Source organism: Quercus robur, chromosome 11 (genome assembly GCF_932294415.1).
Source record: "Quercus robur chromosome 11, dhQueRobu3.1, whole genome shotgun sequence".
NCBI classification, from domain to species: Eukaryota; Viridiplantae; Streptophyta; class Magnoliopsida; order Fagales; family Fagaceae; genus Quercus; species Quercus robur.
The window spans coordinates 9,067,639-9,093,239 of NC_065544.1; the positions used below are offsets into that span (position 1 = coordinate 9,067,639).

The following is a 25,601-nucleotide window of genomic DNA, read 5'->3' on the forward strand; positions in this document are numbered from 1 at the left end:
TTTTGTTTTGTTTTTTTATTTTTTATTTTTTATTTTTTGAGAATCCGTGGGTTTGCTACCATGTTGGGTTTGCTTTACCTTGTTTTTTTTTTTATTTTTAGATTGGGTTTGTAATTTGTTGTTTAGGATTGATGTTGGACTTTTTTTCCTCGGTAAGCTTGCTCTTTTACAAATTTTTTGGGCTTTTTTTTTTTTTTTTTGCTTGATAGTAGAATAAATAATTATTTTTATTTGAGGGTGATCCTAATTTTGGTTTAGGGTGTTCCTAGTTTTTTTTTAAGGGTAAACAAATAAAAAAAAGAGCAATGTGGAAGCTGACCTAAACGTGGCGTCGCCACCATTTTATCATGAATTTTCTTTTCAGTTTTCAGAGCCTGAAACAATGTGGAAGCTGAAGCTTAGTGAGGGCAATGATGTGAGGCTTGAAAGCGCAAATAATCATATTGGAAGGCAATATTGGGAGTTTGACCTGAATCTCGGAACACCCCAAGAGCAAGCTCAAGTGGAGAAAGTCCGTGATGAGTTTAAGAAGAATCGGTTTCATGATAAACAAAGTTCTGATCTCCTAATGAGACTTCAGGTGAAACTAAGCTCTCCTTTAATCCATTGAGATTTTTTTTTTTTGCTTTTCTGAGAAGAAAGTAGTTTAGCTTTAAAAGTCCTTTCTTAATTTCTTTGACTAATTATTCATCGTTTTTATACAATATTGTACAGTTTTTCCTTCCTGTAATTTTAACAAAATACAACTAAGTTAATTTTCCTATTATCAGTAGATTAATGCGGTCTAAACTTAAATTGCTCTTTATTTTGATTTTGATTTTGATTTTTCTTCTTCTTTTTAAATATTTTCTTGGTGGTAATTGAAAGCTCGAAAATGTGTTAAAACACCAGAGCTGTTTAGACTCCCAAATTAAAAATTACGGCTCGATAGATTTTACTCTAACTTATACTAAGTACGGAATAGAGTAAATGCGAGCGGATAAACAAATAAACTACTTTAAGCCATATTCAATATAATACAGTAGTAATATGAAAGCTAAAAGAGTAGGGAAGAAGAATGCAAACACAAGATAACACACCGATGTGTTATCAAAGAGAAAACCGAAGTACTCAGCGTAAAACCTCTCCGTCGCCATCCAAGTGGTAATCGATCCATTAGACAATTAGTTAGGATACATGAGTTAGCAAGAGAGCCTCTAAGCTTAATCTACCTAAGCCCTCCAAGCTCCTATTCCAACAAGGTTTCTTGGAACTGTGTTTTGTCTAGCTCTCCGGATCCCGCAATACGCCCGATTGCATCCGCCAGCGCCTGGCTTCTTCCAATGCTTCCCAGCAGAACCAAAACTTCACTTGACACTCTGAAAGGGTGTGGTAAGTGTTTGGGCTATCAATCTCTCAATGGTATGGAAATGGAGAGGTAGGAGTTGAGGAAAATCCACAAGCAATTATGTAGAGAATTGTGGATATAACAATCTCTAACTCTTAAGGTTTGTGGTTAGGGTTATCTCTCAGAAGCACTCCTCAACATCTGTGGGTAATGTGGGTATAATAATAGTGTTGGTACAGAAAGTGTATCAGAAATGACAGTTTGGCAAAACAGAATGTTTCGCGGGTATCTCGCGGGAAGGCATTACCTGCAAGACACTTGCGAAACACAGCTGTCTTCATCCTGTCCTAACTCTTCACATTCCAGTCATGTGCAGGGCACATGCATCACTTCGCGAGATGCTTACTTGTAAGCTACTCGTGAAAACACTTCAGTCTTCAATTTGCCTTGAGTCTTCACACTCTCTCTCTTTCACACACAACCCTTACAAATAAATCCCACATGAAATACAGGGTACAAAAGATTGAACAGAATTACAATCAAATTTGGCATGAATTTAAAGCCAACAAAACACATAGTTGTAAATTACAATTTTACAGTAAGTATCCTTGTAGTATTTCAATTTTTTCTTCTGATTCATATGAATGTTAGAAAACATCAACTTTTACATTTCTTTTGGTAATTATATAAGTCTGTGTGTACATGTGTGTGCGTATATATATATTTTTGGAGAAGAACATGTGTGTATATTTGTTTATAAAGAAAAAGGAATGCAGTGGTTAATTTTAAATAGTTTAAATCATTGAAGATGAAAATTTTTCTTTCTTTTTTTCTTTATGTTTCCCTTGATATAGATAGAAAAGGGAATGTAAAATTGGATGAAAATATATATAGAAATTAGGCAAGGTCATCTTTTGATGTTAGGTCAAGACACCATTTATATATTTCACTAATATGGGATTATTTTTTCCCAGTCAGAAGTCAGAACCAACATGATATGAAGTATTCAGAAATTGCAAGCTATATATTTGAATTCCCAAATGTCAAATTTATGCTTTAGCCCAAAAAAAAAAAAAAAAAAAAAAGAGTCAAATTTATGCAAAAGCTTTATAGTCATTGTTAGGTTCTAAAACTTTAGGATCTAAATGTATTAGAACTTCAATGTGTAATGTTGGCAAACCATGATCAAAACATTTAGTCTATATTTAGGCTGCTCAAAGTGTTGTTATGTATAAAGTTGGAATCGAGTAATTGTATGAAATTACTATTCAATTTTTGTAAGGCTCGATTGATCGAAAATTAGACTTGATTGATCTAATCTCATGCAGATTGTTTTTTCTTCACAATTTCCAACTCAACCCAAGCCCATATGACGTGTAGGGTTTTAGAGGTTGTTGATATGTTGTTTGTGTGAATCTCTTGTGAGATCTAGAGGTGTTTACCTTCATACATACTTAGAGTTATCAAGATCAAGATTAATGTCAAGAGTTTGGTGATCTCTTCAATTGCTGTTTCAAGAGCTTAAAGAAAACACAAGTGGGAGTACTTGTGGTTGCTGTGGATCAAGGAAAGAAGTAGTCTGTAGACTCGGAGCTGTTACGTGGTCGTGGTGGTAAGTTTTTTACTTGAGGTAGCAATAAGATGTTAGTGGTCTAAGTCTTATTGTAAAACTTCAATTCTTTTATAGTGGATCTGTTTTACTATAAAGATAGCTAGGTTAAATCCTTCCCATGTTTTTTACCGGTTTGGTTTTCCCAGGTTATCATATCTTTGTGTTCTTTATATTTCCACATTATTTACATGATATGATTTACTTGTGTTAACCTAAATTTGAATAATTTATCTAAGTAATCACTTGGATAAATGACTAGGTTAAACATCTTGTGTTTTAAGGGTTCTAAAAACGTACAGTCATATTATATATTTCACTAATATAGGATTATTTTTTCCCAGTCAGAAGTCAGAACCAACATGATATGAATAATCAAGTACTCAGAAAGTTGATTTCCCAATTATCAAATTTATGCTTCGGCAATAAAAAAAGGGTCAAATTTATGCAAAAGCTCTTCGGGTTGGAGGAGTACTCTAGAGTCTAGACTATGAGGGAGTTATTTAATAATTAATAATTAGACCGACAGTACTGGTGAGTGCTACTGCTACACATAAGCATCAGATTTGAGAAGTTTGTGAGGATATATGTATCCATTTAAAAAGAAAATGAATCTTGAATTTGATATAGAATATTATGCGCACGTGTAAGTGTTCTATACAACCTGCCTTTTATTCTATATAAATTTGAAGTGAATGCTCAAAACTCAAAAGCATTGATTTGATGAAGAGAGAGACTTTTTACAAAACATGTCTTACATGAACATATGTTTTCATTTACACTTACTATATTCGGAAATGTAGCTAGGAGTTTAGCTTAGGGGAACTAAAGTATAATTGATTTTTTAAAATTAGTATTAATAAAATATCGACAAGAAAAATGATAAAACTGCTACTAATTATACTAAAAGCTTACAAACTGATGTGATAGTTATACTCACATCAATATCATAATAAATAAATAAATAAATAAATAAATAAGTAGATAAATAAAATTACAAAACTATTATCAATTTTACTACATAATATTTTCAAATTGATATGACAATGAATGTGTCCCATCCCTGATTATATTTCTCAATATTAATTATAGTTTGCAAGGGAGAATCCATGTGAAATGGAGCTACCTCAAGTGAAAGTGAAAACTGAGAAAGAAATAACTGAGGAGGCAGTGGCAACCACATTGAGAAGGGCATTGAGGTTCTACTCAACTCTGCAGACTGAAGATGGGTTCTGGCCAGGTGACTATGGTGGCCCCTTATTTCTCTTACCTGGCTTGGCAAGCTCCTATTTTGCTTGCCCTCTTTCCTTAAAGTAAAACTAAGATCAGCTACCATTGAGGGGTGTGGTCTAGTGGTGTTGGATGGGGCATAGGATGCGCCAAGGGTGAGGTCCCATGTTCGAGTCCAAATATGGACTTGCGTGGGGTTGCCCCTCTTGGTAGCCCAGGATCACTAGTGTCCCTTATGGGGTTGGGAAGCTATGGTTCACCACGTCCTCTTGCACCCCAGTAAGGCCCAGACTTGGTGGGTACGGTGTTATTATGATCACGCCTAGATAGGATTATCATGTTGGTCGCCCCCCCTACCCATTTTTTATTATCAAAAAAAAAAAACTAAGATCAGCTATCATGTAATGTATGCCTTTCACATTAGTCTAATACTCAGCAAAACACATATTGGTGAACTTCAAAAACTTGCAGAATATGCTTCAAAATAGGTTTTCGTTTTTATTCTCTTTATTATTTTTATTTTATGAACCAGTAATGGTAATCTACAGTTATTAGACTTCTCCCTTAAATCCTTATTTTTCCATACATATTGAAGTCAAAGCCCTTCCCTTTTTAAAAGGAAAGAGGTATCTTTTTAACCTAAAAAAAAAAAAAAAAAGGTTAGTTTTAAAGTAGTCGATTAACTTTTTATTGAGATTTTATTTTTTTGGAGAGGGTCAATTTTACAGTTATTTTTTTTTATTTGATGGTTTATAGAGTGTCATGTCACTTAAAAATTTTAAATGACGTGACATTATTGGATATATTTGTTGTGGGAACACAATATTTTGTCCGCTTTGGGGATTTTCGCCTCACCTCAGGCCAAGGGCTTGCCTTGTAGCCGATATTGGATTTTTGGCTTGACACCCGCACGGCTTTGTCCTCTTAGTGAGTGCGGGCATGCTCATTGTGCAAGAGTCCCACATCGCTTAGAGAAGCGCTCCCCCTATGCCTTATAAGCTTGTGCTCAAGGCAATAGGGTACCACTACAACACACGGCTTTGTCCTCTTAGTGAGTGCGGGCATGCTCATTGTGCAAGAGTCCCACATCGCTTAGAGAAGCGCTCCCCCTATGCCTTATAAGCTTGTGCTCAAGGCAATAGGGTACCACTACAACACATGTGTTGTAGTGGTACCCTATTGCCTTGAGCACAAGCTTATAAGGCATAGGGGGAGCGCTTCTCTAAGCGATGTGGGACTCTTGCACAATGAGCATGCCCGCACTCACTAAGAGGACAAAGCCGTGCGGGTGTCAAGCCAAAAATCCAATATCGGCTACAAGGCAAGCCCTTGGCCTGAGGTGAGGCGAAAATCCCCAAAGCAGACAAAATATTGTGTTCCCACAAAAAGGCGCTTTTGAGGGCAGTGCCCATCTCCAGTTATTGTCCGCTTTGGGGATTTTCGGGATTTTCACCTCTTTGAGGCTTGACACCCGCACGGTTTTGTTGCCTCTCCGGAGAGCAAGGCACGCCTCTACCACTACAACACATTGTGGGGCCCAATAATTTACGGGTCAGGTCCACTTGCTCGTGGGAAGTCCAAAGGCCTAAGCCAAAGAAGACTACGGCCCAAGCTCAATAACATAAAGCCCAAATGGCCCGGAGATGTTGCCGAGGACAGTTAGGTCCTCGGCAGACCCAAAATTCCACCGAGAAGAAGGGCAAAAGCGGTATAGGACCGGACTGGAAAGGAGACCTAAGATATCTCGGGAAAGCTGCCCTCATTACCCATCCCAGATTAGACTCTACATCCAGCAAAGCCGGATTCTTCGGCTTTATCAACCATCCCCAACAATTCTGGGATTAGACTGACGGGACAAATATCAGTCTCGTAAAAGTTGACCCTACACGTGGACGAAGGACAACAAGCGTAGGCTAGTATAAAAGAGAAAATAATTAATCTGGGTAAGGGGGTGGGACAATGGACAAAAAATCAGGGATTCCCATCCCACCTTGAGGAGAAAGACTCCATGGGTGAAAACCACTGAAAGATGTATGCACACCACAAAAATTACCGCCGGATAACCGGAGGAAGATCTTAATGATCCTCGGACTAAGTCCGAGGAGTCCAACCCCTCAGGATGTAATGCTATAGGGCCTAAATGTTCAAATCCAACTCTTATTCTCCACATGAATTTCTCTAAAAATAGGACCGGACCATCGCCCCGTGATCAAAGGCAAGTCTTTCAAGCCCACTCTCTACAAATCATATTGTGAGGGATCTTTCATGTACGAGCCCAACATCATTATTGGGCATCAAGAAAATCGTGTCCCTACATTTGTATTTGTAGTATTTGATTTGAACTATAGATTGAATTTCAAATATATATAGAGAATCCTATTCCACGATGTTAACTTCATAGATATTTTTTTTCCTAATTTTTAGACCACTATTTTAATTTTATTGTAAAGTAAAAAAATCTCAAATTATTATTAATTTTTTTTGAGAATCAAAATTGTAAATTATTAGTGAAACTAAACTTTTTATTTTTATTTTTTATGGAAAGACTAGAGTTTTTATTAAATCAGATTCATATCTTCTATAAATAACAACAACAACAATAATATTATTATTAGAAGAAAGCTAGGATACTTTTTTACCCAAATATGGGAATTACATCTCTCTTTTGTCAAAACATTAGCAATTGACATGACTAGATAAAGAACTAACATAATTAAAATAGATATCTTTTAGTGAAACAAGACTTGCTCAGTTCCAAAATGTACATATGCTGGAAAAATTTAATAGATAATGAACTATTAGTTATAAGCTATCCTCGGCAACATAAATTCTTCAGAAGGGTTAATTTCAAATTCCCTAGGATTGTGTTCGGAAACTTGAATTTGGACTTGGATTTTAAATCAATAGGTTTGAATTGCTTTGATTCCTTATTGTAATAACTCGGTGTGTGTGGGATAGAGGGAATGTACATGCATAAGGGAATAGTTAGATACTCGAAAAGTTACAAATACCCTTGTTTGCTAAAAGAAAAAAAAAATCCATTAATTTTAGATATTATTTCAAATTCAAGGTTTAAAATATTTAGTGGATTTTGTCAAATCCAAATCCTTGATCTTTTAAACCTATTTAAACAAGATATTTGGATTTTAATCACTCAAGTTCAAATCTTGCTACTCAAACGCACTATATAGAGGAAGATTATGTAATATCAACTTTTTTTTCGGAAACGGGACTTAGAATTGTTTTTGCTCAACAGAAAATAAAGGGTGTGGTGGTAATCCTTTTCAATTTATAATTGTATATGTAATAACCTCCTAAACCACATTGAAAGGAAGAAACAGACTATAAGGCGATTAGATGGTTACTTTGCCTACATTCTAATCTATCATATCAGATAAATGTGAACTATGGACTACATAAAAATGACATGGTCGGTATTTTCCTTTGAAGGGTACGACCAAAAAGAATTTTACATACTGCAAATGCCGAATGAATAATGATGCAATATTCATATCAATTCACCGTAACAGAACTACAGAAGTACTAATTTCAATTATCTAAAGAAAATTTTCATTGAATTAGCATTCTATTGCCAAAGCAACCAATTGGCTCTCTTATAGTCGTTTATGCATGGAGGGGGAAAAAAATAAAAAAATAAATCAAAGACAGGCCAAGAAGACGTTTGAACTAACTCTTTATGCTTTGTTTTATTTTACGGATATAGCTAAATACATTTTAATTTTATAAATTGACCCCACACTTCAATATCTCATACTATAATTGCATAACAGCTTACCATTCATGACATCTCACAGCTTTTTCTTCTATTTAACACTAACCCTCATCTCACATGAATGATAAATCGAATTATAAATCTAATTAGTAATTCACTATTATATAAGATAAGATGTTATTCTCAGAATACTAATTAATTATTTTTCCTTCTCTTAACTTTGAGGGGGCAACATAGAAAAAAAACATAAAACTGTTGAACACTTACTATAAATGCTATCTATTATTTCCCCCAAATTTCAGATGAGGCAATTGTGTCCCACTCAACTATACGTAAGATTTCACTTACCTGAAGCATCTTGAAAGATTAAGAGAACATAAAACATCATATATGCATAAATAAAACTTGTAAACAAGTCATTGCTTCCCAGCTCATCTTAAAAAAAAAAAGTAAAAATTACTTACGTTTATTAAATGTTCTTCTCTTGTACGGGAAAGAGAGAGACATATATCTTTTAAATATTTTATAAAAATATATTGATGGAGATGATGCTTTGACAAAGATTGAACGTAGAGATTATAAACTTAAATTTTAATTTTAATTTTTTTTTTCATTTGATTGTAAACATTTCATTACATGTATGCATTGATGTTTTTCTCTCTTGGTCCCAACTCCCTAGCCCATCTAAAAAAAGGGTATAAATCACTCACGTTACGTGTATGCATTGATGTTCTTCTCTCTTGTACGGAAAGGAGAAAAATATTTCGTTTTATTTTTTTTTTATTATAAAGAAAAATATTTTGATGGATATATGCTCTGATAAAGATTGATTGTCGAGAGCAAATATTTTTCATTATATATAAATGTCAACCTCTCATTTCAAAGGAATTCATGCAAAATTTTACGGAATGTTGATCTAACACATAATGCATATAGTCATATCATATTTGCAATCATTTTATTAGATCAACAACATCTGCTACATGCATGCATTTCCTCCCCCAAAAAAAAAAAAAAAAAAGTGTTACGTGCAATAATATACTTATCAAATAAATTAAGAATACGATATTTTTAGCTCATTTTATGAAAAGTGTTAGGACATATGTGATTTAATGTTAGGAACATATGTCAAATTAGAATTGACTAATCATTTGACAAAACCCACTTTACTTGTAATTGGGTAAATCTAGGATGTACTTAATGTTTTAAGAAACAAGGTTTCAAGATTAAGTGTTAAAACCATGCAAGTCTGTTCAAGAAATAAGTGAAGAAGTGCTGGATTTTAAAACTCGATAGCTATTATCTATCGAGGTTTAAAAAACTGCTGAAGCACGATGCTTGACAACTAGCTCGATAGATAAGCTATCTATCGAGGTTTATGAAATTCAGTTTTTCAAGAGTTGATTTCAATCCAATTTGTGAATACATGGTTAGGCTTTCTTTTCTCACAACCCTAAACATATATAAGGATTGTTTTAAGGGCTGTCAAAGGTTGCATAAGTGTGAAGCAAAGTTGTGTTCATGTAAATTGTGACCGGAGATAGAATTTGCTCTAGTTCATATTTCTCTTGAAGAAGTTGCTGCGTTTGTATACTGTTGGGTTTTGTAACCAAGAAGTTTCGTGATTTTCATCGTGTTGATGAATTAAAGAACTTTGCAGTCAACATCTTTTTTAAGTTGGTGAGTAAGCCGCTTACTGGGATCTGCGCATTGAATTGGTTAGTCACATACTAGGAGCCGTGCAATAAAATGAGAGATTGTCACTATAGAACAAGTCCAATTGGGTATTGGGGTAAGGGTTTAACCGTAGGTTGGTATAAGGTACTGGGATTCCTTTACTTGTAACCGATTGTTGTGATAATAGTGAATTCTCGGGAGTGATGACCTTAAAATCATCCGGTGAGATTTTTGCCGTGTAGATTTTCCTTATTCGTAAACAAATCACCGTTTCAATTTAATTTCTGCTGCATTTAGTTATTTGATGATTTGTTTGTGCTACCACGCTATTGCATGCTAATTGAATTAATTAATTAATTTGGCTAATTAATTTGTTAATTTATTACAAGAGTCAATACATTCTTGGCCTATCAAAAAGAATTATTGTACAAACTCTAAATTGTCACTATAAATTAAGAACCAGACCAGGCATTCAATTTTTTTTTGGGGAAATTACACTTTACTACCTTAAACTATACACCAGATTACACTTTGCACCCTAAACTATTCAAATGCACACTTTACACCATAAATTATGACTCTTGTTACACTTTGCACCCCAATGTTACTTTTACTGTTAAGTTAGACATAAATTAACAGCACATTACTTGCACATGATTTTTGCTTAGATAGCAAACCATTCAAAGACTAAAACACCCTTTTCACAAACAAGTAAAAACAAAAGCTAATATTTCTTCAACTCTTAATTACTCTGTGCTATAGATGATGCAGCCTCATCTAATATTTTTTTCAACTCTTAATTATTCTGTGCGTAGCTTATAGCTGATGCAGCCTCATCTAATATTTTTTTCAACTCTTAATTATTCTGTGCTCTTAATTATTCTTTGCGTAGCTTATAGCTGATGCAGCCTCATCTAATATTTTTTTCAACTCTTAATTATTCTGTGCGTAGCTCATAGCTGATGCAGCCTCATGGTGTTGTCCACTTGTTTTGGTAGCTCTCTTATATTGCTAACCTCTTTTAGGGAGACTGACCACACTACTTTTGAAGCTGTAAAGAGCAATAATAACTAGCAGCTCTTGGTCTTGGACCGATTATGTGAAGAAATTTATGTGGTTAGAGAAGGTGAAACGCTGCACAAAATCAATGATAAGAACAGTGACCATTATATAGTTGAGCGTAACCCTCATATTCATGACCCAGATGATTTTTTTTTTTAAAATTTTTTAAAAAATCATCTGGGTCATGAATAATTTTAATAACAAGTCCAGGGAAAAAAAATCATCTGGGTCATGAATAATTTTAATAAGAAGTCCAGGAAAAAAAAATCATTTGGGTCATGAATATGAGAGTTGCGCTCAACTATATAATGGTCACTGTTCTTATCATTGATTTTGTGCAACGTTTCACCTTCTCTAACCACATAAATTTCTTCACATAATCGGTCCAAGACCAAGAGCTGCTAGTTATTATTGCTCTTTACAGCTTCAAAAGTAGTGTGGTCAGTCTCCCTCAAAGAGGTTAGCAATATAAGAGAGCTACCAAAACAAGTGGACAACACCATGAGGCTGCATCAGCCATGAGCTACGCAGAGAATAATTAAGAGTTGAAAAAAATATTAGATGAGGCTGCATCAGCTATAAGCTACGCATAGAGTAATTAAGATTTGAAGAAATATTAGCTTTTGTTTATACTTGTCTGTGAGAAGGGTGTTTTAGTCTTTGAATGGTTTGCTACCTAAGAAAAAATCATGTGCAAATCATGTACTGTTAATTTATGTCTAACTTATCAGTAAAACTAACATCGGGGTGCAAAGTGTAACAATAGTCATAGTTTAGGGTGCAAAGTGTGCATTTGAATAGTTTATGATGCAAAGTGTAATTTGGTGTATAGTTTAGGGTGGTAAAATGTAATTTCCCCTCTTTTTTTTTTTTTTTTTGGGTTGAGAAAAAAGCTTTCATTTTAGAGGAACATCACGTGTACCTTTTTATTATGGTCCCCTCACTACTAGTCGGCCTCCCCCTCCAACTTACAGTTGTGCTTTTCAAATAAATAATCCTCAAATATGGATCAATTTAATGTCATACTCATATTTAGTCATTTTAAACAACAATTATTTGTACTATAATATAAATTATTATCATAAAAAGAATTAAATATGTACAATAATATATTTCTGAAGAAAGCAACTTCTATGAGGGTTGCCTAAACATTATCAATCCATGTTGATCAATCTTGCCTCAAAAATTAAATATATATGTATTATTGTTATATATATGTATAAATCTTATCGAAACAAAAAAAAAAAAAAAAGAAAGAGAAAAAAGAAAATGGTACCTATATTATTATTATTATTATTTGAATGGTACCTATATTATTATAACTTATTAGTATTTTCTATTTCATAAAGCTTAAGACTTGGATTCAACCCACCCTAGGTGGGGAGTTTGTAGTATTAACTATTAAAGGTTCTTCTATCATTTGTAAATTAAAAAATAAAAAATAAAAGGCAATTTAGTAATTTTTTAAAATTATTTTTTTGCTTAAGCATAAACATATTAAAAAGGTTGACTGTTTTTAATGACAATTGTAAGAACCAAGTACAAGAGTTCTGGGCCTTAGATCCCTTGGGCTCACAATTTATTTGTAGTGGGTTTAAGGATTTCCTACAATGGGTCGTTCTCGGCAGAGAGACTCAAAGCAACACTCAGTTGAAATGCTCTTCCCTTGACTATTTTCTCTCAATTTTTCTGAATCCCTTCTTCTCCCAACTTTCCTCTATTTATAGCCAAGGTTAGTGGGGAGATCATGATTACATTCACCGTTAGTGCTATTGAAGGTCCAGTATTATCTGGTTAAAGTGGTTGTTTAGGTGAAAGGGCGGTGCAGCATTTATGATCTTGGAACTTGGCTCCATTTTCACCGATTGTGTTCGGCAACTCACGTTCCCGTGCATATCATGACCTTCCCGGGTATTGGCTCATGCGCTCTACCGGGAAATATTAACCGGTCAACCCCGGGAACTTAATACCCAGAACTTGTTTTTGGCTCTAAGGCAGTTTCAAGAAGGGCATAAGGTAACTGGAACTTTCTGCTGGGCCTGCGCCCAAGGCCGGTATGGGCTTGGGCCTGGGGCCTAGATGGGTCTGGGCCCAAGGCCAGTATGGGCTTTGGGAGCTCGGTGTCGTACAATAGCCCCCCCTTGATTCATACTCGGTCGCCGAGGAGAATCAAGGAGCTGCCTGGGCCTTTTGACCTCAGGAATCTTTTAGTCTAGGACTTCTGGCTGTCACTTCTCATTAATAGTCATCTCAAAAGACGCGCCGTTTCGCGGCGCCAGGCGCAGTCGTCATTATTGCCTGACGGTTTGTGAACCGAAGCAGCGCGCAAATCGGTTACGCTTGGCATTTGCTGGGTCGCTCGTTCGCTGTGCCCATTTATTGCTTGATCAAGCGTTTCTTCTTTCCCCATTTCTTCTGGCTCTATAAATAGTTCTTCTCCAAACGTCACTCCATTTTTCCTTCGCCTCTGATCTTTAGTGCCTACTCTCTGCCGACCACATTTCTGTGTGCTTGCTTGCTCAGCGTTCTTTTCCTCCTTAGAACCCAAAGTAAGTCTTTCTTCCCCTTCCTGTTCCTTCAGCTTTGTTTCTTTGAGTTTATTCTTGTAGTTTTAGGCTTTATAGATGGGTTATTCTTACCTTCTAGATACCCCGGCTGCTTTGGCCACCTTTAGGAGTAAATTTAGTATCCCCAGTGACGTGGACGTGGCTTACTGCCATGAGAGTGATATGGAACTCCACCGAGGGCAGGGTACAACCTTCTTTCCTTTGATGTCCATCTTAGAAGGTGGGGTTAGGTTCCCGGTAGATCCCCTCCTGATAAGCACACTCACCTACTATGGGCTGTGCCCCGACCAGCTTCCCCCCAATTTTTACCGGGTAGTTAGTTGTGTCGGCCAGTTGAACCATACCTTTAACTTACAACTAGACCACCATGATATTAACCAAATGTACAGCCTCTGTGGGAGCAAATCCACAAATTACTACTTAAAGACAAGGGATGCTCGGGTACGGCCGATATCGTGCCTACCCGATTCGAACAGGAACTCCGCCGGGGAGTTTGTCAGGGTGCGCGGCAATTGGTTTGCCGGGGAGATCCCTTGCCCCCTCACACGGCGTGAAGTGGGTTCGTACCCTCCCCTTCTTATAGTTGTTTGAGTAAAAGAAAATCTTTTATTGTTAAAAGCTAACGCGTTATCTGTTCTTTTGCAGACGGCAAAGTGTTTGCTCAGGACCTCAGAGCCGTCCACGTCAGGGACCTAAACTTCGTCCTTCGTTCCGAGATCTACGTGCATTGGGACGGGCAACTCCGGGCCTCACACCTGATCCTCGGCGTGGAACCGGTTTACTCTACTTGGCAACCTTTCAAGCAGGCGTTGATAGTTGACAGCCCCCTGCTCTCGTACATAGACGTCCGGTACGTGAATTTCTTGCCGCCGAAGCTTACAACCGGGGAAGCGAGGGAATTTGGTCAGCGGTTCACTACCGCGGACGAACTAGTTCCCCTTCGAGACGATTCCGCGGAACAGGTATCCCGGCGCCTTAGAGAGAGAGCTCACGAAGCTATACAACAAGGGGACCAAGCCCAAGAGCAGCCCCATCCCGAGGATCCACCCGCCGAGCATCAACAGCAAGTGACAGACGCGGCTAACCTGCTAGCTGAAGCGATCCAGCCCGGTGCAAGAATGGTGGCAAGGAGAGTAATGACCCTTGACAGGTTCGTGCCTGGTGCCCGGCCGACCAACCAGCCCCCGCCTACTCAGGGTCGGGGTCCAGTTTCTCAACCTCCTCCCCCCTCGCAGTCCGGACGTGCCCGGAAGAAACAGAAAGTAACCGAGCAACATTCCACGGCCCCGGGGGACGCCGCTGCCAAGACTCCTCTCCGACCAACAGGGGGGATTGTCATCCGCGAGCCGCCGACCGAAGCCGGCACGGGGGGCGCGTCCTCCTCCCAAGTGGCTCCAGCGTGGGAGCCAAAGTTCCTTCTGGACGGCAAGCCATTGCCATCGACGGCCTCTGTTCGGATGTGGGATAAAGGCGAGGGCGGCCGTATTGCCCAAACCTTGGCCGGAGCTCTCCAACTTCCCGAGGACGTGCACGCCTTTGATGATGGGTCCGAGGAGTCCGTGGGGCGCCGGTTAGAGTGGCACGCCATTGCGGTAATTCTTTTGTCTATTTGCTCCATGTAGATTTCCTTTTGTCACTTTGCTAACCTTCGCGCTTGCTAGGCCGCTCAACTGGCTCACATTGTGGCTGCCCGGGCACGGGAGCTTGATGAGGAAAATGAGCGCGAGAAGGGGGCGCGGGAGGCAGCACTAAAAACGGCTAAGGAAAAGGCCAAGATTGCTGAGGTTGCCGAGAAGAAGGCTGCTGCCGCGGAGAAGTTCCGAGCATCTGCCGAACAGAGGTGTACTGACCTCCTGGCCAGGCAAAATGAGACGGAACTCAAACTGGCCGAAGCCCTCAGCCTCAACACTTCTCATGCCGACGAGATAGCTGATCTCAGGGCAGGCTTGGCGGCCGCGGAGCAAAAGTGGTACGATGTAGGCTTCGCCGATGCCGAGAACTCCGCAGAGCCGGTGGTGGCTCGGGCTCGGGATATGGGTTTCGAGGCCAGGTGGTTTGCTGCTCTTCAGGCAATGGGAGTTCCTGAAGACTCGCCGCTGAGAGACCCCGGCCAGATTCCATTTCCGAACCCTGTACCTGCCGTCCAGAACGCCCCGGCTTCTCTAGACGAGGAGGAGACGGCCAGTATGAGGGAGTTGGTTGAGCAAATCGACTCTCATGCCGAGCCCGAGGAACTGGAGGCGACGAGCATACCTACTGTGCAGGAACTTCTTGACGAGGCCCAGCCTTTCTCCCTGATCGTCCAACAGGAAGTGCCACCGCCGACTCAACCTCCTAGTTGATTTTATTTTAGCTTATTTTTATTTCATCTTTATTTGCCTATGTCACCGGGATGTGGTGATTGAACCGTTGTTTTAATTTTATTGGTTTTATTTGCCCATGTCACCGGGATGTGGTGATTGAACAATTGCTTTTACTTGTTTAATTGGTAGTCCGTTTTCTTTTCCTGTTTCAATTTGTTGAATGAAATTATGTCCGTTTGTGCTTTGCTTGAATTATACCAGTGCTATGGCCGCTTAATAGAATGGTACCCCCGAGAACCTGTTGTGCGGAGCTGTGGGTAGTTTTGAGAGCGCTATTTGGACTTAGTTTTTGTAAAAAGGGTTAGGTTTTTATCAGGTTTTGGTTTGACCGAGAATTGAGTTTCCGTCCTTCGAGCATTTGTTTGCAAAGTTTCCGTTTGTCCGGATATTCGATTTTAACCGAGAATCAAGTTTTTGTCTTCATAGATTTAATTGCAAGGTTCACACATGCTCGGTGATTTTGACCGAGCCGAGGGTCAGGTTCCTGCCCTTAAGATTTATTCGTCAGGTTTTCACCTGCTCGGCGATATTGATCGAGCCGAGAGTCAGGTTTCTGCCCTTAGGATTTTGTTTGTAAGGTTTTCACCTGCTCGGCGATATTGATCGAGCCGAGAGTCAGGTTTCTGTCCTTAGGATTTTGTTTGTGAGGTTTTCACCTGCTCGGCGATATTGATCGAGCCGAGAGTCAGGTTTCTGTCCTTAGGATTTTGTTTGTAAGGTTTTCACCTGCTCGGCGATATTGATCGAGCCGAGAGTCAGGTTTCTGTCCTTAGGATTTTGTTTGTAAGGTTTTCACCTGCTCGGCGATATTGATCGAGCCGAGAGTCAGGTTTCTGTCCTTAGGATTTATTCGTGAGGTTTTCACCTGCTCGGCGATATTGATCGAGCCGAGAGTCAGGTTTCTGTCCTTAGGTTCTGCTGGCGATTCTCTTGGTGCGCGGCTACAGGGTCAAAAACAGCAAAGACAAAAAAGTTCATCATACTCTTAATCTTCATAGAATAAAAGTTTCGGCTTACATCGATGGTTACGCGTAGAATTTCTTCAGGTTGTTGGCGTTCCATGGTCGGGGGAGCGGCCTCTCGTCCAGGTCCTCCAAGTAGTAAGCCCCTGCCCCTGCGACGGCTGTGACTCTGTATGGTCCCTCCCAACTCTGAGCAAGCTTCCCTGCAGCCACGTCCCGCATGTTCCCCACTACCCTTCTTAACACCAATTCCCCGGCACTGAATTCCCTGGTCCTTACATTTCGGTTGTACCTTTGCGCTAACTTCTGCTGATACTCGGCAAGACGTACGGTCGCGGCCTCCCTGCATTCTTCTAGCCAATCCAACTGCTCCATCATAAGGTCGGCGTTCTGTACGGGGTCAAACCCGACGACCCGCGCACTGCATAAGCTCACCTCGGTTGGTATCACCGCTTCTGCTCCGTATGCCAGAGAAAATGGGGTTTCCCCCGTGGATCTCCTAGGGGTCGTGCGGTAGGCCCACAAAACACTGGGTAGTTCTTCTGCCCACCTTCCTTTCGCTCCATCCAACCTTCTCTTGAGCCCGTTCAAAATAGTCTTGTTTACTGCTTCAGCTTGGCCGTTGCTCTGGGGGTATGCTGGGGCTGAATACTTGTTCTTGATGCCGAGCTCGCTGCAAAAGGTCCGAAAAGCGTTGCTGTCGAATTGTAGCCCGTTGTCTGTCACTAGTGAATTCGGCACCCCAAACCTTGTAACTATGTTTTTCCACACAAACTTTTTCACGTCGGTATCCCGGATATTGGCCAAGGCTTCGGCTTCAGCCCACTTTGTGAAGTAATCCACGGCCACCAGTACAAAACGGCGGTTCCCCGTTGCTCGGGGGAATGGCCCGAGGATATCGAGCCCCCATTGTGCAAATGGCCACGGGCTGCTGATAGGGTTTAGATGTCCGGCCGGCTGATGGATCATTGGGGCGTGCCTTTGACATTGTTCGCAACTCCGAACGTATTCGGCGGCGTCCTTCTGCATCTGTGGCCACCAAAACCCCTGCGTCATTGCTCTGTGTGCTAAAGATCGTCCCCCGGCATGCCCGCCGCATACTCCTTCATGCAGCTCGGTTAGAAGCTCCTTGACTTTTTCAGGATGCAGGCACAAGAGGTAAGGGCCAGCGAAGGACCTTCTGTACAACTTTCGGTCCGAAGACAACCAGTACCTGGGAGCCATTCGTCGAATCTTATTGGCCTCGGCCTCATCCTCTGGAACTTTATCTTCGGAAAGAAAGTCTATGATCGGGTTCATCCAGCATGGTCCGGCCACCGCCACCTGCACAACCTCTACTCCGGCCCGGTCGAGGGCAGTCTTCACACAGATGCTTGGTTCCCTTACAAGTTCAATCGTGATAAGCCTCGGGGTGTCCTCGGTAGCCGATGAGGCTAACGTGGCAAGAGAGTCAGCATGCTTGTTTTGCGACCGGGCTACCTGGGATATCTTTACCGTTCCAAACTGACCGATAATCTGCTTTGCCGTACTCAGATAAGCTTTCATTCGGGGATCCCGAGCCTCGAAGTCCCCAGTGATCTGATAAACAACCAGCCGAGAGTCTGAGTAGATTTCCACATCCCTGGCACCCAGATGCAATACTGCCCTTAGTCCGGCCAACAGGGCCTCATATTCGGCTTCGTTGTTCGAGGCTTTGAACCCCAATCTGAAGGAATGTTCCAGTCGTATACCTTCAGGGGTGATTATGACAATACCAGCCCCGGCCCCCATAGTGTTTGATGCGCCGTCCACAAATAACCTCCACGGGCGAATCTCCGCACTACAGATTACCTGGCCTTCATTCTTAGGTGTAAATTCCGCGATGAAATCAGCGAGAATCTGCCCTTTCACCGAGCTTCTAGGTTGGTATCTTATGTCAAACGATCCCAACCGAGTCCCCCATTTAGCAATCCGTCCTGTGAAATCGGATCTCTTCAACAGTGATTGCAATGGATACTCGGTGAGGACGAACACTGTGTGTGCCTGGAAGTAGTGTGATAACTTCCTCGTGGCGTGTACCAAGGCCAAAACCAACTTTTCAAGAGGCAGGTACCTCGTCTCGGCATCGACCAAGGTCTTGCTTACGTAATACACCGGTATTTGCACTCCCCGGTCCCTTAGTAATACGACACTTACGGCATGATTGGTGACTGCAAGGTACATAAACAGATCCTCCCCGGGCTCCGGGGCCGTCAACCTCGGCGCCTTTGCCAAATACTCCTTTAGTTCTCGAAAAGCTTCATCGCAGCTCTCGTCCCACTGAAACCCCTTCCACTTCTTCAGAAGTTGATAGAATGGCCGGCAGTGATCGGCAAACTTGGAGATGAATCGGTTCAGGGCGGCCAACATCCCGGTGAGCACCTGCACCTCCTTAGGGTTGCTCGGTGGTTTTAGGCGATTGATTGCCTCTATTTGGTCGGGGTTAGCCTCTATTCCCCGAGTGGAGATCAGATAACCCAGGAACTTGCCAGCCCCCACTCCGAAAGTGCACTTTTCGGCATTGAGGCGCAGCCTGTGTCGTCGTAGTATCTCGAATACTCCCCGAAGGTCTTCAGTATGCAGCGACTCTTTTCTGCTCTTTACTACCATGTCGTCGATATAAACTTCAACCGTGCAACCAATTTTTTCCCGGAACATCCTTGTCATCATACGCTGGTAGGTGGCCCCGGCATTCTTCAATCCAAACGGCATGACCTCGTAGTGATAGTTTGCGTTCGGGGATATAAATGCTGTCTTCTCTCGGTCCTCGGGTGCTAAGGCAATCTGGTGGTAGCCTTGGAAGGCGTCCAGGAAACTCATTCTCGGGTGCCCGTACGTGGCATCCACCAACTGATCAATCTTGGGCATCGGGAACGGATCCTTGGGACACGCTCTGTTTAAATCGGTGAAGTCCACGCAAACTCTCCATTTACCGCTCTTCTTCTTTACTACGACAGTGTTTGCTAGCCATCTCGGGAAGAATATTTCTTTTATGACCCTAGCTTCCTTCAGTCGCTGGACCTCCAGGTTTACTGCATCGACGTGCTCCTTTGATGCTCTTCTCGGCTTCTGCTTTTTCGGAGGAAATGATGGGTCCACATTGAGTTTGTGAACAATGAACTCGGGGTCTACGCCGGGCACTTCATACGGGTTCCACGCGAAAACATCTATGTTCTGCAACAGGAACAACAACATCTCTACCCTTTCCCGGTCATTCATGCTTGTACCTATCTGGAAGTATTTGTCACTATCTGGGAGAATTCTTACCTTCAGCACCTCCTCGGCAACGTCCGCCCCCTTTTCCTGGGGTATCTGTAATTGCTATGCAGTCTCTTTCTCGGCGTGCTCAGCTTGGCCGAGCTGTTCCTTTTCCCACTGGACCGCGGCTACGAGGCATTGCTTCGCCACCTGCTGATTCCCCCTTACCTCTACAACTCCGTACTCAGTAGGAAATTTTACTTTCACGTGAAGGGTGGACGGAACAGCCCCCATGGCGTGAATCCACGGCCTCCCCAGGATTGCGGTGTAAGGTGCGAACGATCGGACTACTATGAACATAACTACAACTTCCTTGCCCTCCATGTCCACTGGGAGTGAGATTTGCCCCTCGGGAATCACAATTCTCCCGTCAAACGAGACCAATGGCGTGTTATACTTCGCCAAATCCTGGGTTTTTAACCCGAGCCCTTCGAAGAGGTCCGGGTACATGACGTCAGCCCCGCTACCCTGATCAATCATCACCCTCTTCACCAGGAATCCGCCTATCCGGGCGGTCACCACCAAAGCGTCGTCGTGAGGTTGGATGGTTCCTTCGAAATCATCTTTTCCGAACGAGATGTCTAGCCGTCCAACTCTCTTTTGCCTCTTGGATGATTCTCCCTCCGCGCAAGCCACTGTCATCACCATCCTTGCCGTTGCTGCCCCTCTCGGTGCGGCATGAATGACGTTGATTACCCCCCGGGGTGGTGGAAGGGGATTCCTTCTCTGTGGGGCGCCCTGCTCGGTCTCCCGGTCAGTGGAATCTGCTACAAACTCTTTCAGGTGCCCTGCCTTCACTAACTGCCCGAGATGATCTTTCAATACCCTACACTGCTCGGTGGTGTGCCCCTTGTCTCTGTGATAAGTGCAGTATAGGCTTTGGTTCCTCCGAGATGGGTCGCCCCCCATTTTGTTCGGCCATCTGAAGAATGGCTCGTTCCTTATCCGTTCCAGTATCTTGTGCACGGGCTCTTTAAACAACACATTAACCCCTTCGATCTGCACCTCTGGTTCCTGCATTCTGAAGTCCCTTTTCGGCTTTGGCGGTAAGATGCTTTGCCGAGATCTCCCCGTAAAAGGGGCTTTCCCCCTGCTTTGCAGCCGGTCATCCTCCAGGCGTTTGTACTCCTCTATGCGTCTCATGAGTTGCCTCATGTCCTCCGGGGGTCTTCTTGTCAGCGACTCCCGTAGTTCAGAATCCTCGGGGAGCCCCATCCTGAAGGTGCTAGCCGCAATTTTCTCGTTTCCCCCACCAATCTCATTGTAGAGTTCCCAGTATCGGCTGGCATAACTCCGAAGGGTTTCCCCGATCCTCATTTTCATGGAAAGCAACGCGTCGACCGGTTGTTGCACTCGGCTGCATGTTACGAACCTGCTGCCGAACTCCTGAATCAGCTCGGCGAAGCTGTGTATAGAACCTTTCCGCAACCCATTGAACCATCTCAGTGCGGTAGAGCCGAGACTAGAGGGGAATACTTTACACATCAATGCATCGTTGTGCGCATGCAACGACATCATGTGGATGTAATGACTAACATGCTCCACGGGGTCTGTCCTCCCCTCATAGGAATTGAATGGTGGACGCGTGAATCTGCTCGGCATGGGTGCCCGTTCAATCTCATCAGAGAATGGAGACCGGGCCGCCATCCGCAAGGCCCTGCTCATGGCGTCCATCGCGGCGTTGTGGTGCTGCCGCTCCTCTGGCGACTCTGACCCTTGGTTATCATATCCATGCGACCGGGAACGGTCCCGTCTACGACGAATATCCCGGGAGTGACGACGTGACTCTTGAGAATGGGATCGGTCTCGGTGTTGTTGTGTAACAGATCGGCTGGAACCTTCCTCGCCACGGTTCCTCCTGGGTTGGGGGTTGTGGTTCCTTTCGTGGCGCCGACCCCTTGCCTCCAGCTCCAAGTCCATTACCAATCTGCGCAACCGCTCCAGCTCCCGGTCTCTATCATCATGTTGCCGATGTGCTGAGACGTTTGAAATTGTCCGGTGCGTTTGGGCCGATCCTTCTCCCAATCCGGACCTTTCCTCTCCTCTTGAATGCTCCCTATCCTCCAGCCGCTTCTGCCTTCTCTCCCTCCACGTCGATCCCCGAGAAGATCCTGCGGAATTGCTCGGAACGTGCCCTCTTGAACGCTCCTCAGACATCTTCTTTGCTTGAGTCTCACTCGAACCACAGCTTCGTAGGATGGCCCCACAGTGGGCGCCAATTGTAAGAACCAAGTACAAGAGTTCTGGGCCTTAGATCCCTTGGGCTCACAATTTATTTGTAGTGGGTTTAAGGATTTCCTACAATGGGTCGTTCTCGGCAGAGAGACTCAAAGCAACACTCAGTTGAAATGCTCTTCCCTTGACTATTTTCTCTCAATTTTTCTGAACCCCTTCTTCTCCCAACTTTCCTCTATTTATAGCCAAGGTTAGTGGGGAGATCATGATTACATTCACCGTTAGTGCTATTGAAGGTCCAGTATTATCTGGTTAAAGTAGTTGTTTAGGTGAAAGGGCGGTGCAGCATTTATGATCTTGGAACTTGGCTCCATTTTCACCGATTGTGTTCGGCAACTCACGTTCCCGTGCATATCATGACCTTCCCGGGTATTGGCTCATGCGCTCTACCGGGAAATATTAACCGGTCAACCCCGGGAACTTAATACCCAGAACTTGTTTTTGGCTCTAAGGCAGTTTCAAGAAGGGCATAAGGTAACTGGAACTTTCTGCTGGGCCTGCGCCCAAGGCCAGTATGGGCTTGGGCCCGGGGCCTAGATGGGTCTGGGCCCAAGGCCAGTATGGGCTTTGGGAGCTCGGTGCCGTACAACAATATTTTCAAACATTCTTAACAATTTGCCATAATTAATAATTTGATGAAGTGATTAGTTATAAGTAGTGGACAATCACTTTTATATATACCTACCATTCTTTTTTCATTAACCATATATAGTTGATTATATTAAAATTACAACAAAAATTGTGACATAAAAATATGTACATAAACTTTCTCTATTTTCAACACAAATGAAAGTCAAACTTTGGTGGGTAAATCCCAACATGCACCATATATGAATCTTGGAATCCAATGCTTACTGACAAAGATTTCAAATCTATGTTATTTGTAAGAGGCTGGCTGTGGATATATCAATTAGATTATTAAAAAGTTGGTGTCTTACACACAATAATAAACACAATCATTTGTCATAGGTAATTGGCTTATCTATAACGGGGGCCGTTAATGCAATCCTGATTCTTGAGCATCGACATGATATACTCCGCTATCTCTACAACCATCAGGTATACCGTATATCGTCTCTTTTCAAATATGGTCTTTATTTTGGTTGATTTTGGTTTTGATTTTTTTAAATTTTATTGACCAATGGAATACTGAATAGGCACAATAAGCACAAAAATAAGGAAGAGAAGAGAAAAAAGAAAAAAAGAGAAAGAGCAGTCACTTTAGTTATATATAGGACAAGAAATAGTTCAGAACAAAAAATGATCAAATAAAAATATTAATTAATTTGTTCTTTTATTGGGCAATAGACATTTGACAATGACATACAGCCTATAAAAACTAACAACCCCCCTTCTTTTGGGGTATGGAAAGAAAATTCCAAAGGCACCTGATCATGGTGAATATACTCGATCTTTCCCGGGTCAATTAGTTTATATAGATTTATAAGCAAGATTTGAATAGATTGGTTAATTTTATACTAGTTTTATAAACAAGATTTCCATATCGGGGAAAGAAGAAAAACATAATTATTGGAATAAAACAATAAGTGGCTGACATAATAGCCCAATTTAAAGATAGCCATTTTTTAAAAATTTTTTTGAGAAGAAGGCTGTAAATTTTATTAAGTAATTCAGCTATATCTACTAAGATTACAGCATTGAGATTGAGATCTAAAGATAAAAATTATTTAGCTAAATTATCTAGTCACTTTGACCCTAACTTCCTAAACCTAGGTTTAAACTTATTTATATAATCTGGTCGGGTTTATTGTCTTGTTCATTGGGCTGATGGCTTATAGGTTAGAGTGTAATTACTTCAAATTAGGTTACATTAATCTTAGTAAGTACATAGTCAATGAACTCTAAAATCTAAATCAAATGGTATATCATACCTTCATAAATATATGGTGAACATGTGATTATGCTTTTAAAAAAGAAATGTACAAGCTCAAAAAAATTAGTACAACAACAAAAATAAACAATAGTAAAACTAAAAAAAAAAAAAAAAAAAAAAAATTTAAGTCCAGTTAACTAATTTTACCTAAAACAAACAATTTGACCATTTATAAAATTTTAAACAACTAGCAAACTTAGCGACTAAGTAGCAACAAAGTTCGAGGCCAAAGTCATTGCATAGAACCAATAGCAAAGTTGCCCTCTGTAACTCTAAGTTCTGGTTTCGTCTTTATTTGAAAACCACCAAAAATCAAACCTTGAAAGCATGTGGACTTTGTGGTGGTTTTACACAGCTTGAGATTTGTTTATGGAGAGAGAGAGAGAGAGAGAGAGAGATTTTTTATTTATTTTAAAGTTACTTTAATTAGATTAAAAAAATTATAATAATTAAATTAAAAAATAGAATTTCAGAATTTTGTTTTTAATTTTTTTTATTTATTTAAATGTTGGTGTGGAATTTTTTAAAATCAAATAAAATTTATTATTATTATTTTATTAATCATGTTAGCATCTAATATGCCACTTATGCATTCCGTTTGCCATGAATGAATTTTCTGCTATTAAGATGATGACAGAAACTAAAATGGATATGATTTTTCATTTTTAAGAACTGAGGTAGGTGTGAAATCAAATTGAAGACCAAAATGAGAATATGCCCAAAATATAGAGACCAAAAGTACATTTTTGCCTAAATCTAACAATCTCCTCTTTTAGAAATCCATGACAAAACCAAAATTGATACACAAAGCCCAATTAAATAATATTTCCAACCTCAAACATCTAACCTTGAGGTTGAAAGAATAAGTTGAGTGTCTTGATTGGAATATACTTGTCTTTCTTGAAACACTCAAAAGAAACCATGAAAGCCATGTGTGGAATAAAGGCCGGTGAAGAATATATCACAATGTTATACTAAAGATAAGCAACAAATATAGAACACGTGAAGCATATTAATAGTTTGATACCCAAAGTACATACAACTACCGAACAAAAAAAAGTCTCTCTCCAAAAAGAATAACACTGCAGTAATGTCAAAGCAAACTCAATCAGAGGGTCCAGGAGGTGGAGCAAAATACAAGGAACTTCTCAACTGATGTAGTTGAATAATACGCAAGTCAGCCATGTCCCCCATCAAGGTATCCAAAAGCCGGTCATGTGCAGCTTGAGTAGCTATGAGGGACTGCAACATGTCTCGTTGAGTTGCTTGAATATATATAAGTGAAGTGCCAACGGGTACAACGCTACTTGCCATGTCAACTGGCTCTGTTCTTTGCTGGTTTTATGGCCTACGCAAGAAGGTGAAGCTGTAAGAGATACGTTCAGAGAGGAAAAGAGTAGAATATTAATTGTGGAGGCAGTCACGTAATTAAATTTTAAAACATTAATGAGATGGCAAGTAGTGTCTTTCTCACCTTAACATCTTATAAACATCAAACCCAAAAAAGTGAGTGTAACTTTCTTACGAAGTTTAAGAATTAGTATAACTTGAATCCATTTATATTAAATGGATTCAAAATAAATTAAGTGATTTTGTCCTAATACCAAATTATCATGCACAAGTTAACCATTAATTTCACTTAAAAATAAATTAAGAGATAAATTGT

General features: G+C 40.9%; 1 protein-coding gene across 1 annotated transcript; it reads left to right on the forward strand.

The window, feature by feature from the left end:
* The first annotated feature begins 347 nt into the window (after positions 1-347).
* Positions 348-23,207, forward strand: LOC126704676 (cycloartenol Synthase-like). The gene is made up of 4 exons (XM_050403706.1): positions 348-580; positions 4,029-4,214; positions 23,011-23,100; positions 23,199-23,207. Exons 1-4 carry the CDS (start codon positions 383-385, stop codon positions 23,205-23,207), a joined length of 483 nt encoding a protein of 160 aa, XP_050259663.1. The 5' UTR covers positions 348-382.
* Positions 23,208-25,601: the final 2,394 nt, after the last annotated feature.